Source organism: Carassius auratus, chromosome 44, assembly GCF_003368295.1.
Source record: "Carassius auratus strain Wakin chromosome 44, ASM336829v1, whole genome shotgun sequence".
NCBI classification, from domain to species: domain Eukaryota; kingdom Metazoa; phylum Chordata; class Actinopteri; order Cypriniformes; family Cyprinidae; genus Carassius; species Carassius auratus.
In genome coordinates, this window is record NC_039286.1 from 14,181,507 (window position 1) to 14,194,075 (window position 12,569).

Genomic DNA, 12,569 nt, shown 5'->3' on the forward strand with positions numbered 1-12,569 from the left:
CACCCAGTGTGCATTTATCTGAACCCCATTAGACATGTATGACTTGTGAATATTGCTGTATATGGTAAGTGGTTTATAACTGGCCCACTTTGTGTTGAAGCTGCACATCCCTCTCCGACTGCTGTGTGGAGGTCTGCTGTTCACCTGCAACGCTGTGATGTGGACGTTCCTGGCCAAAGCTCTCCGCAGCTCGTGCTCGTCCACCCGCACCACTGTGACCACCACCGCCTCCAACTTCATCTCCTCTGTGAGTATCAGCACCGCTTCACCTGAAGAGAGATGACTGATTAACAGTAGGTCAGTGCGCAGACTGCTGGTGGTTTGGGAAGGTCTGACTTCCCTCATTATTAAAAGTAGTACAGTGATTAATTATGCATATGATGAATTTAGCTAATGAATTATTTTATCTATCTATCTATCTATCTATCTATAAAAGTACTCTAAAAGTAGTTATTACTTTATTATAGATGCACTCATATATTATGTATCAGATAATAAAGTGATTTCTAGCTGAAAATAATAATTTTAATGAATGCATTCTTTAAAAAAATGTATAATAAGAATAAAAAAACCTTACCTTTAAAGTTTTTTATAGAAAAAAATATATAAGTGTATAAATTATTTATCACTTTATTAGATAAAAATTGCACTCACAAAAATGCACTCACATCTAAATAATAGTGATTTCTAGCTGAATAAATATTTGAAATATTTGTAAAAAAATTATATAAAAATAATTCCTAATCCTTATCTTGTAATCTTGAACAAAACTGAAAAGTGATTATCACTTTATTGTAGAAAAAAATGCACATATGAATAATAATAATAATAGAGTGATTTCTAGATGATGAATTATTTTAAATAATTATAAAAAAAATTATCTTAAAACATTTCTCATTTTAAAAATCCTTAGCAATTTGGACAACTGAAAGAAACTGAAAAGTGATTATTCATCACTTTATTGCAGCTAAAAACGGCACATCCAAAAAAAATTCTGTAATCAAAATAGAACAATTAAAAAATATATATTATTAAAAAAATATTCATAATAAAAAAATCCTTAGCTAGTCATCTTAAATTAAAAGAATTCAGAAATATTATAATTTATAATTTTATTATAGATCATCACTGCATATTTACATTTAGTCATTTAGCAAACTCTTTTATCCAAAATGTCTTAGAAAATGAGGAAAACAGCAAGCGATTCGCAGAAGATAATACAATCCTACATTTCTGACATGGTTTAGAATAGTTTGTTTTAGAATAGTCATGGTTTACAATTTCAAAAACATTATTTTGTTTGAAAGTTTGACTAATTGTGCTATATATGGAAATAAAATCAACTTAGGTTGCACAAAGACATGCAAAATGAATCAATTGATTAGAAATATTGATTTGATTTAAAATGATGTTGTTATTTTACTTCAGCTTAACCTAAAATAAATAAAACAGTCAATTTCAGCATAGGAATTAATAATAATAATAATAATTAAATCTTGTTTAAATCTGATAGAGGTCTTGAGTTCCAACTCTTCTGCTTGTTGTACATTTTGTGTTTGCTGAACAGGCATTTCTGGGGCAGCTAATATTCGGGGAGACGCACATGGCCCTGTGGTGGGTGGGCATCTCTCTTACTCTCTCTGGTCTTCTGGTGCTTCATCACACGTCGCCCAACCTCACCCAATCACACGACAGCAAGAGAGAATGATGTCACGGCGCGTTAACATTGTTAGATGAGTTCAGTGTGTTTAATAAACATATCAGAGCCAGGACCACAAAACAATTATAGTCATAAGGGTCAATTTTACATTGATGTATGTTTTTTTATGACAATATTTAGCTGAGATAAAACTATTTGAAAATCTGGAATCTGAGGGTGCAAAATAAATAAATAAATAAGAAAATCACCTTTAAAGTTGTCCAAATAAAGTTCTAAGCCATGCATATTACTAATCAAAAATTATGTTTTGATATATTTACAGTAGGAAATTTACAAAATATCTTCATGGAACATGATCTTTACTTAATATTCTAATGATTGTTGGCATTAAAGAAAAATCTATAATTTTGATCCACACAATGCATTTTTGGCTATTGCTACAAATATACCCCTTAAGACTTCAGACTGGTTTTGTGCATTAATATAAAACATTAATATCATCGCTTTTCGAACTTTTTAGTAGTTTTCGTTAATATTTTGAAATTAGAGTTTATTTTCATATTTTCGGTTTCCATTTTAATTTTAGTTAAAGATTAATTTATTTTAAATATGTATACTTTTTATTTATTTGTTTTAATATATTTATTTTGAGTTATTTTGCTACTTCAGATTAAACTAAATGAAAATGGAAAATGTTGCGTTGGCGACTAGCTGAAATAAAATAAGCTTATGTTTGAATGGTTAATGGTTTTAGTTAGCTAACCATGTTTGACTAACAAACAAATAAATTAACAAACCAATAAATACCTAAATCAATAATAAATACATAAATAATCAAACAAATACATACATTAAATAAAGTAGTTTTTCACTCTCTGGCCCACATTTCCAATTCTAGTTGCAGCAACTGATCCTTCAATCTGACTATTGTTATGTTTCATGCCCACTATGACATCACTTCCTTCCATCTCCAGAGGGTCAGATATCGATTAAAGCTGTGGTTCCTGCATGCATTTCCTCCCTCCTCCTGCAGCACTGTGAGCACGACGTGCAATAATAACACCAAACCTCTCCAAATGTTGGCATTGTACGTTCTCTACCAGAAGCTGCTTTTCCCACATATGCCACATGACTTATGCATGCAAACATCCAGTGATGTGAGAGCAAAGACACTTTCTGTAGCTGAACCGAAACCTGTTCTTCAGCCCCTTCTGCTGACACACGGAAACTTTCCAGGATGACGCAATGCTGGAAAACAAAACCGTTGGTACTCCGTATTTAACTTGTGTTTCCTAGTGAAGAAAGATCATTTAGCTTGTTTGTAAAAATGTGCACTATAAGATCAGTAGCATGTATGAAGAAAGAAAGCACCTGGAGTCGGGTTTGATTTCATGTTGACTTTCTGCAACATTGTATATCTTTTCCAAACCACCTGGAGCAGGTAGAAACCCCGTTAAAGCACCTGCTTTATCTGGATCTTCCAGGACACTTCAGCAGGTTTAGGTCATTATTGGAAGGGGCTCAAGGGCGAGGTTAAGGTCTTGTACTTCCTGTGAATTATTCTAGTTCTTCCTGTGTTATGGGTCTCGATTGAGCGCATGAACCAGACAGAGACTCAGAGCAGCTAAATATGGTAGATAATAATAAAATAAAAATGGACCAAATGCATTACACATGTCCACTCGTCCCTGGCAATGTGATGCCGTCTGTGTTTAATGTCGAGAACCTGCATCCCGCTGTGTTTATTTAGAAATATAATCATCTGCAAATAATGTTTGAGTTTGTCAGAATTCATCTGTTGAAGAATATACGTTAACTTTCTGTCAACAAACCTCTGAACAATGAAACTAAATTTACACTTAATAACTGCTGTTACCATAGAATGTAGTGTGTTGAAATGTAAATTATTAAAGTATGAATTATTTGCCTTTTATGTGGGCATTCCTTTTGTATCATTATGATTAAAAGGAAACAGTCAAGCCCAAAATAGAAATGTGCTAAAAATGTACAGGCCATCCGAGATGTGGATTGTTTGTTTCTTCATGGTCAGAGATTTGGAGAAATGCAGCATTGCATCACTTGTTCACCAATGGATCCTCTGCAGTGAATGGGTGCCGTCACAGCTGATAAAAACATCACAATAATCCACACCACTCAAGTCCAGCAATGACTTGTGAAGCCAAAAGCGACATGTTTGTAAGAAACCCGTCCATCAAGAAATTTTAACCATTGCTTCTTGTTAAATTATGAGTCCATAATCCATAATAACACTTCCTCCTGTGTTCATATAGTCCATCCTGTTGTTTCTCACATCAAAATCCACCCACATATTTGTTCAGAACTGTTTTGGTTGTAAACAGTGCTTAACATGGATATAACTAAATTAAAATAACTTTTCCTCTGGAAAACCAATTATTATGGATAGAAGAATTGTATTTTAGCAATTAGCTGAAGTTTAAATGTCTCGATGGATTTGTTTCTTAGAAACACACCATTTTTCTCTTACATGGATGAACTGGAGTGGTGTGGATTATTGTGATGTTTTTATCAGCTGTTTAGACTCTCATTCTGACGGCACCCATCCACTGCTGAGCAAATGATGCAATTCTACATTTCTACAAATCTGATCTGATGAAGAAACAAACTCAATGGCCTGAGGGTGAGTAGATTTTCAGGAATTGTCATTTTTGTCTGAACTATTACTAGAACGAATGCATTTATTTCTATTTAGCACCAAATAAGTAAATATTATGCATTGGGGGCCAGTTTGTACATTTTTGACTTGGATTTCAAATTGCTATGATTTGTTACTCAAAGTAAATGAAAAGATCAATTAAAGAAATTCAACCACCATGTTATAATAATATCTGTCTCATTCATGTACAGTAGCAATTGTCATCCACTTATGTAACTGTCACTGTATAAATAACAGGCCACATTTATACATGTGTAAATAGTTTTATTATTTAGCACTCTTCTACTTGAGAGATTCATTGAACTCATATAAAGTGTTGTGCGATTCTTTTATTGTTATCAATTACTGAAGGCAAACGAGCAAAATACAAAAACAATTTCTTAATTGAAATTATATTAGATGAAACTCAAACTTTTTTTTAACCCCATTGGAATAATAATTAAAAAAAAAAATTGCAGCTTTGATTTTATATCTCACAATTTGCATTTGTTTCTCCGAATTCTGAATTTTTCCTTGGAATTGCAGGGAAAAAGTCTGTATCGATTGATAAAATGTCATTATTATTTTATTTTTTTAAATCTCTGGCAAAAACATCCAAAGTAGACTCACCACAATGGAAAAACAACAGAAAGAGAAATTTATTGAATTGACTTTCGAAGTGAAAGTAACCCGAAACACCCACAACTGCATTAAGATATTGATATATTTAAAATACATGCACAACATAAAGCATTGATTAAAAAGACAGTGATTATGAGCGACCCGTACAGACTCGAAGGATAATATCGGTCCGATAGCAGAGCCGGTGAACACTTCAATGCACTGAAATCCAACCAACAAACCTTCAGTCATAAGCAGCAAAGTGGAGCCACCAAACCACAAGAGAGGAGAGAATTGTGCTGAAGGATAAAATAAGACAGAGAACACCCTGAAAACCTCAACAGTTTCAAAGCTTTGGAGGCTGCAGACGGTGAATATCTGATGGTCCGAGCTGAATCTGGAAGAGAAGCAGGATTGATAAGAGCATGATGTGAACCTGAGGAGGCACAGGACGAAGACAGCAGCCGTCTGGATACAGGAAGACCGAGCTCATGCTCAAATACTGTAGTGACACCGTTACTGAACCACAACGCAAGAAACCCATGGGTGCCACCGTCGAGAGACAGTGGAAACCATCTGGAGAACGGATGAAAGTATTGCAAACCTCGTATTACAGTCACAAATGTATTTCTAAGCTTGTAACAAGCTACTGCATTCATAGATGAATTAGATTAATCTCATAAAACATGTCAAAAACATCATATTTCATCCCAAAATCCACGGGGGAAAAAAAGATGAACGTGAAGTTTCAAGCAAAATGCACAGGTATTAATACTAATGAAAAATTTTTAACATTTGAATACTATATATACGTGTAATATGTAAATGTTTGATGGCTTTTTTATGTAATTAAGTAAAAAGGACGTTTATTAAAATTGAGAATAGTTTCATAAAATAGTATTGAAGACAGTATTTAATGAAAATCTATAATTATTGTAATGCAAAAATTGTGTGTATTTTTTATGTAATTCAGTAAGAAATGACTATTACAGTATTGAGAATCAGCATGTGAGAATTACAAAAAAATATAAAAAAATAACAATACAATGAAAATTACAATAATGAAAATTAGATAGTATAATGTATTTAATTGACATGAATATAATGTCACAATGACAATAAAGAAAAGAAAAAGATTTTGGTATGGAATATGACCCAGACATGTTTTCATGATGTTCACCCATTAGTGTTATGCGAGTTATGGTTTCTTTTTGATCAAGAAAGGAAAAAAGAAAAGGCGTTTCCTAATCATCCAGCGAATGTAAAGGCATCCGTCAATCAAAAAAACTAAATCAAATCACACCAACAAGAAACACTGGTTATTTTCCACGGCTGGTGATGGCTAGTAGCTTTCATGGTCAAGGCCTCTAGAATCTCACCGGGTGACTAGATCCAATTCATCACTAGTGTACTTTGTATATGCCAGCTTTCACAGTGTGGGATTCGTTACAACAGTGCATCAGTGTCACTCTCCGAGGCTGTCAGTGTCTCGATGAGCGGACAGAGCCCACTAGAGTCAGGTCTTTCAGAGCAGACAGAGTTAAAAAGCAAAGAGATGTTTGTGTAGAGACAGAGGAGGTGAGGTTGTCGGCTCGGCCGTCTCAGACCACGTACTGGTAGAGATTGGCCTTCCCGTGATCCGGTGTGGCAAACGGACTCAGCCAGGCCAGAGAGAACGGGTGACCGAACACCACCTTCATGTTCATCCACTTGGACTTTTTGGCCCATCGTTTCTCTTCTTTCTTCAGCTGCTCGATTCCCTGCGAACAGAGAGACTCACACTCTCAGATAATGAAGAATGAGAGTTTGATCAGATGATTTCTAAGGGATGTAATGATTAACTGCGAGCCGGTTGAAAGTCCATCCAAACATGTGACGATTCAAATCAGTGGAGATGCTTAATAAATCGCGATTCATTTAGCTGTAGGAGTTATTACGGTCTTTAAAAACAATTTTTATGGTCTTTTTTCTTTTTATCTTGCCGCTGTACAATGCATATTAAAGTTAATAAGTGCAGTGCTGCTTTGTTTACAGCTGAAACTAAGGAAACACTTTAAGCGCCACCTACTGGCAGACAGTGAATCTGCATCTCCTTCAGCTCTTCAGCTGTTTCGGTTTCATGCAGATATTTTTTAAATATGGTTTCACAAAACTGAAGTCAAACCATTCGGTCTTTGTTTCAAATGTAGAAATTATACGATCTAATTTAGATTGAAAACTGCTCATGTTGCATGTATGCAGCACCTTTGTTTGGATCATGATTAATATGCAGTGGTTATTTTGATAGGTCTTTTTTCATATTCAGAAGACTTACAGTCTCATCATTACAGATGGAGTGAATCTGGGTCCCAAACATCACAGCGGTGAAAATGAGGAAGAGGAGACCCTCAAAGCACAGGAAGATGAGGAGGATGACAGTCGCCGGAGGAGAAAATGAACTGCACTCTGAGGAGAGGAAACAGAAAGCTTTTAAACAAACTAGCCAACCAATCAAAGCACTCTGTCACAACACAAGCAGCCAATCATTGAGCAGCAAACTGAGGTAATTAAAACAGAAACAAACACTTACTTGCCCAGTCTTCTTCAAAACAGAAGACAAAATGGAGAACGACCATGATGAGAGCATGAAGAGAAATCAAAGCAATGTACATCTGTAAAAGACACATGAAACAATATGTCTCGTTAACCAATTAAACAGATTTAAATAAATATTACAATTATATTACTAATATTTAAATGAAAATATAAAAATAAGAACAATTTGAAATGAAGTATCTCAATGATACTGAAATAACATGAAACTCAACAGTGAAGAGCACAAAGTATTTTTGGTTGTTCTCTCCCACACAGTTGTTGACCCAAGGGCAATGATGGTCCATCTTCTTGATACAGCGCTTACACACACTAGACAAGAGAAAACACACACTTACAATGAGACACTTCCAGAAACCTGCGTCTGTATTTAAGATCACACAGTGATGATTCAGTTCTTGATGCTGTGTGTGTGTGTGTGTGTTACCTGCAGTGATGAGCTCTATCAGGTTTGATGCTGCAGCATTTGGGACATTTATACACCACCTGTCCAGGCTTGAGCTGCAGACTCTCTATAAACTCTTTAGTGGCGTTTCCCTTTGGAACGGCTCCCTGGGGCGAGAGGAAGAGGCGAGAGAGTCAAAACGCCAGCTCCTGAAGTGCATGACTGTTTGCTAGCCATTTAGCATCAAATAATTAATCAGTTTAATGTTCAGAGTCTGTATAAGTCAGTCATTGGTGGTTTGATGCTTGTTTGTTTGAGTCACGCGTCGACACATCAACTTCTGACCAATCACATCAGTTTGGGACGGGGCTATCTGTATGATTGACTAATCACAGAAAAGGGGCTGTTTCAATTTTGTATGAAAATAGTCATTATTTTTGCCAATTAAATTTAGTGACACAAAAGGCAAAGAAATTCCATACTTCACCTATAAACATCAAGTATGATCCAATTGGCTGCAATTCTATAACTGAAATATGAGTTCACAGACCCATTCACACCAAGAATTATAGATGTAATATATCTTAAGTGTCAGTTTTTCAAAACGGAGATTTATACATAATCTGAAAGCTGATTTAATAATATTTCCATTGATGTATGGTTTGTTATGATGGGACAATATTTGGCTGAGATACAACTATTTGAAAATCTGGAGAAAAAAATCAAAATATGGAGAAATGCACCTTTAAAGTTGTCCAGATGAAGTCCTTAGTGGTGCATATTACTAATCTATAATTAAGTTTTAATATATTTATAGTAGGAAATAAATATAGAAATAAATATTTTCATGGAACATGATCTTTTTTTAATATCCTAATGAATTTTGGCATAAAAGCAAATCAATAATTTTGACCCAAATATACCCAAGAGACAACATACATATATATATATATATATATATATATATACTTACTAGGGCTGCACGATATTGAGAAAAAATTACATTGCGATATTTTATTTTTCTGCAATATATATTGCGATATGAAATGTAATATAATTTTTTCTTACAAACAAAAATGGGATGATAACAAACATACATACATACATACATACATATATATATACATTTCAATAATAATAATAAAATATTTAAATATACCTAAAAACTTAAATAAATTTGTTTATGTAAATTTATGTTATGAGTTGTTATTGTTTCTTTTAGTGTGAACTCTGCTCTCCTCTTGGAGTTGTGTCATATGTGTCACATTGTGCCTGATAAGGACTGCTGTGTGTGTGTGTCTCACCGGGTCGGTGCACATGGCTCTGAAGTGTGATGCCAGGGCGAGGAAGGCCAGTCCGTTAAACACAGCACCGTTAATGAAGCTGTACACCACATTCTTCGCCGGCAGCAGCATAACGAAGACGACCACAAACTCGGCGTAGAAGACCAGCAGCCATGTGATCACGCCGCACACAATGCCGCAGCCGTCCCGGATGAACCACATGTCGTCGGCCGAGTGTGTCCGCAGAGGGGGCGGTGCGCAGTGCTCTGGGCGCAGATATCCTGCCTGACGCTCGATGTCCCGACTGCGGTTAGCTGGGGAACTCTTCATCCTTCCCACCGGCAAACACCCTCATCCTCCTACAGACAGACAGAAAGACCTGCGGGTCACACATCAGCCAGTCAGGTCATTTACATTCATGCATTTTATCTCCTAAAGTGACTTACACCAGTGTTACAGTCATGGCCAAAAATAACAGCACCCTTGGTAAATATGATCAAAGGCTGTGGAAATTAATCTGCATTGTTAATCCTTTTGATCTTTTTTTTAAGACAAAAAGCTAACCTTTTGTTGGATAATTAGAATTTAAAATGGGGGGAAATATCATTATGAAATCAATGTTTTGCTCAAATACACGTTGGCCACAATTATTGGCACCCCTAGAAATTCTTATGAGTAAAATATCTGTGAAGTATATTTCCATTCATATTCACAATTTTGAGCACTCCAGGGTGATTATGAACATGAAATTATCCAGCCATGGATCAAATAAATATAAATAAGAGGGAAAACAAAGCCCAAATTCCCTTAATCATCCATCAAAGTGAGAAAAACCAAAGAATATATTTCTGATGTGCTGCAAAAGATAATTGAGCTTCACAAATTTGTGAAGTGGCTTTAAGAAAAGTGTTAGAGCAGTGGAAATTCGCAATTGCACCATCAGGACAATAATTAACAATTTCCAATCAACAGAAAATGTTATGCACTGCCTGAAAGAGGACGTGTGTCTATATCATCCTAATGCACGGTGAGGAGGAGCGTTTGAGTGGTTAAAGACTCTCCAAGGACCACAGCCGGAGAACTGCAGAATTTACTTGTGTCTCGTGGTCAGAAAACCTTTAAAAAATGGTCAAACAGCACCTACATCACCATATGTTGTTTGGGAGGGATACAAGAAAAATGATCCTCGTCCAAAAACAAACTCCAGCATATTCAGTTATCAGCCATGACTGGATCTTCAGATGGGACTGGCTTCTGTGGTCAGATGAAACGAAAAGATGAGCTTTTTAGCAGCAAACACTAAAGATGGGTTTGGTGAACAGAGATAAAAAATATCCCATGTGTACAATGAAGTAGTAAATGACTGACTCTGTTAGAAATCGTATAATGGGCCATGTTTAGATCTTCCAACCGTACAATAATCCAAACACAAACCTCAAAAATGACACAAAAATGGGTCACTGGACACAAAACCAAGCTTGTGCTATGGCTATTCCAGTCCTTTGACCTGAACCCTACAGAAAATGAGAGGAGTGAACTGAAGAAGAGAAGCTGGGGATCTAAAGGGTCTGGAGTGATTCTGGATGAAGGAATGGTCTCTGATCTCTTGTCAGGTGTTCTCTAACCTCATCAGGCATTATAGGAGAACATTTAGACTGTTAAACTGTCAAAGGAAGGTTTCAAGTATTGAATAAAAGAGTGACGTTAATTGTGGCCAATGTGTATTAGAGAAAATGATATTTCTCCCCATTTTAAATTCTTTTTATCTTACATTTTCACAGCCTTCTTTGATCATATTTACCAAGGGTGCCAATATTTTTGGCCACGACTGTATTTTAGTATATCTGTCTATCTATCAAGGTATAGATCTAGAAGTTCATGCATTCCCAGAGAATCAAACTCATGATCATGGTGTTGCAAGCCTTGCTCTACTGTTTCAGTTACAGTAGTAATGCTTCTGCAATCAGCTTTAAAAAGCAGAGTTTTTATAACAAAATTTCGATCATGTGACTGTTGTCAGGCATTTAAAAGCAGAGGATGCACTGTCAGCAAATTTAATATAGATAATGACCAGGGTTATAACAGATAACTGAATAAAAAACATGTCACTTGAAAGAAACTTTAACTGAAATAAAACAAAGCTTAAAAAAACCCTTAAACTTAATTTATTTCAGCTATTAGCCAAGATAGTATATCACATTTTCCTTTAGTTTAAGCTGATGTACCTAAATTATTAATCTGATATCAAAAATAAAACAAATAAAAGCTTCATTGACAAAATAATAAAATACATAAATAAACTACTAAATTACTAAAATTAAAACGAAAAACAGAAATTATAATATGAATAGAAAATACAAAAACACAAACCTACTTTAAATAAAGTCACATTTTTTTTCAAATTTGTCAAATTTTCTAAAATAATGAATATGATGTTTGTGTGTCCGCGTTAAATAAAAATAAATAAAATAAAGCTAATATCAGAATATGCTCAAAGAAATAAACAACCATATAAATGAATACAACATTATCACAGAGATATAAACAAAATAAAATAACATTATCATAATACACTATCAACTAAATCCGACGTATTTTATTATTTATTTTTTTGTGAGAGGACTTTTAAATATTATAGAAATTAATTCTCAAAGACTACAAACGGAGGATATATTTTCGGACAAATGCCTCGTCTTCAAATCCATCCACACTCACCGTCTTCTTCGGATCCTCCAGCAGCGCTCGACTGATTTCTCTACTTTAAATAATGAATTATCCCTCTGCTTTCACAAAGATGATGTGATGTAGTGATGGGATGTCAGTTTGTTGTATAATATGAGCAGACAGTTATGTTTTCGTGTGAATTTTGCTCCAGTTTCGTCAGGTGGAGCACGGCAACCAGGAAGTTTCGGTTACTGGCGTCACACACCCAATACCGTCCGACTCCGCACTTCCGCTCCTGAGTATTACCCAATAAAAGTCCAGATGCTTTCTGAAAAAAAAAAAGATATATATATATATCAAATAATAATAATAATAATAATAATAATAATAATAATAATAATAAATTGCAAGCCTGCATTTCTTTGATCAAAAATACAGAAAAAATAATAATATTGTGATATATTATTACAATTTAAAATAATCGTTTTTAAATGTATTATACTTTAAATTATAATTTATTTCTGTGATGCAAAGCTGAATTCTTAGGATGATTATCACATTGTCCTTTAGAAATCATTATAATATGATGATTCATTATCAAAGTTGGAAACAGTTCTGCTGCTTAATATTTTTTCAGAACATGTTTTTTATTTTTTATTTTCAATAAATGCAGTTCTTTTTAACCTTTTA

The 12,569-nt window shown here is 34.7% G+C and overlaps 2 protein-coding genes and 1 long non-coding RNA gene across 5 annotated transcripts in view; 1 reads left to right on the plus strand and 2 right to left on the minus strand.

Moving 5' to 3' along the window:
* Positions 1-1,859, plus strand: part of LOC113062016 (transmembrane protein 42-like) — a 2,409-nt gene extending 550 nt beyond the window's left edge. Inside the window, exons 2-3 of the mRNA XM_026231513.1 lie at positions 101-247; positions 1,568-1,859. Of these exons, the coding sequence (XP_026087298.1) occupies positions 101-247; positions 1,568-1,708 (288 nt within the window). The 3' untranslated portion in view covers positions 1,709-1,859. The remainder of the gene's footprint in view (positions 1-100; positions 248-1,567) is intronic.
* LOC113062017 (uncharacterized) overlaps positions 1-3,743 on the minus strand; it is a 4,081-nt gene extending 338 nt beyond the window's left edge. For both annotated transcript variants that reach the window (XR_003278491.1, XR_003278492.1), the window contains exons 1-2: positions 2,511-3,743; positions 145-269 (exon numbers count right to left, since the gene is read on the minus strand). This is a non-coding gene — a long non-coding RNA (uncharacterized LOC113062017). The remainder of the gene's footprint in view (positions 1-144; positions 270-2,510) is intronic.
* Positions 3,744-4,966: 1,223 nt separating this feature from the next.
* Positions 4,967-12,172, minus strand: LOC113062613 (palmitoyltransferase ZDHHC3-like). Of its 2 annotated transcripts, none has more exons than XM_026232588.1 (7): positions 11,931-12,172; positions 9,237-9,574; positions 7,975-8,099; positions 7,763-7,859; positions 7,525-7,606; positions 7,270-7,400; positions 4,967-6,715 (listed from the first exon to the last, which is right to left on the minus strand). In XM_026232588.1, exons 2-7 carry the CDS (start codon positions 9,543-9,545, stop codon positions 6,557-6,559), a joined length of 903 nt encoding a protein of 300 aa, XP_026088373.1. In that variant the 5' UTR covers positions 9,546-9,574; positions 11,931-12,172; the 3' UTR covers positions 4,967-6,556. The 2 variants fall into 2 exon arrangements, with proteins under 2 accessions (XP_026088373.1, XP_026088374.1); XM_026232589.1 differs by having other exon boundaries at positions 9,237-9,594.
* Positions 12,173-12,569: the final 397 nt, after the last annotated feature.

What these genes read in the sequence shown, in the direction of transcription:
- LOC113062613 (XM_026232588.1), bottom strand. Translation starts at nt 9,545, where the DNA reads ATGAAGAGTTCCCCAGCTAACCGCAGTCGGGACATCGAGCGTCAGGCA. An exon ending in GAGCCATGTGCACCGACCCG is followed by an intron (nt 8,100 to 9,236) that starts GTGAGACACACA and finishes CTCTCGCCCCAG; the next exon opens with GGAGCCGTTCCAAAGGGAAA. An exon ending in AATACTTTGTGCTCTTCACT is followed by an intron (nt 7,607 to 7,762) that starts GTTGAGTTTCAT and finishes TGTCTTTTACAG; the next exon opens with ATGTACATTGCTTTGATTTC.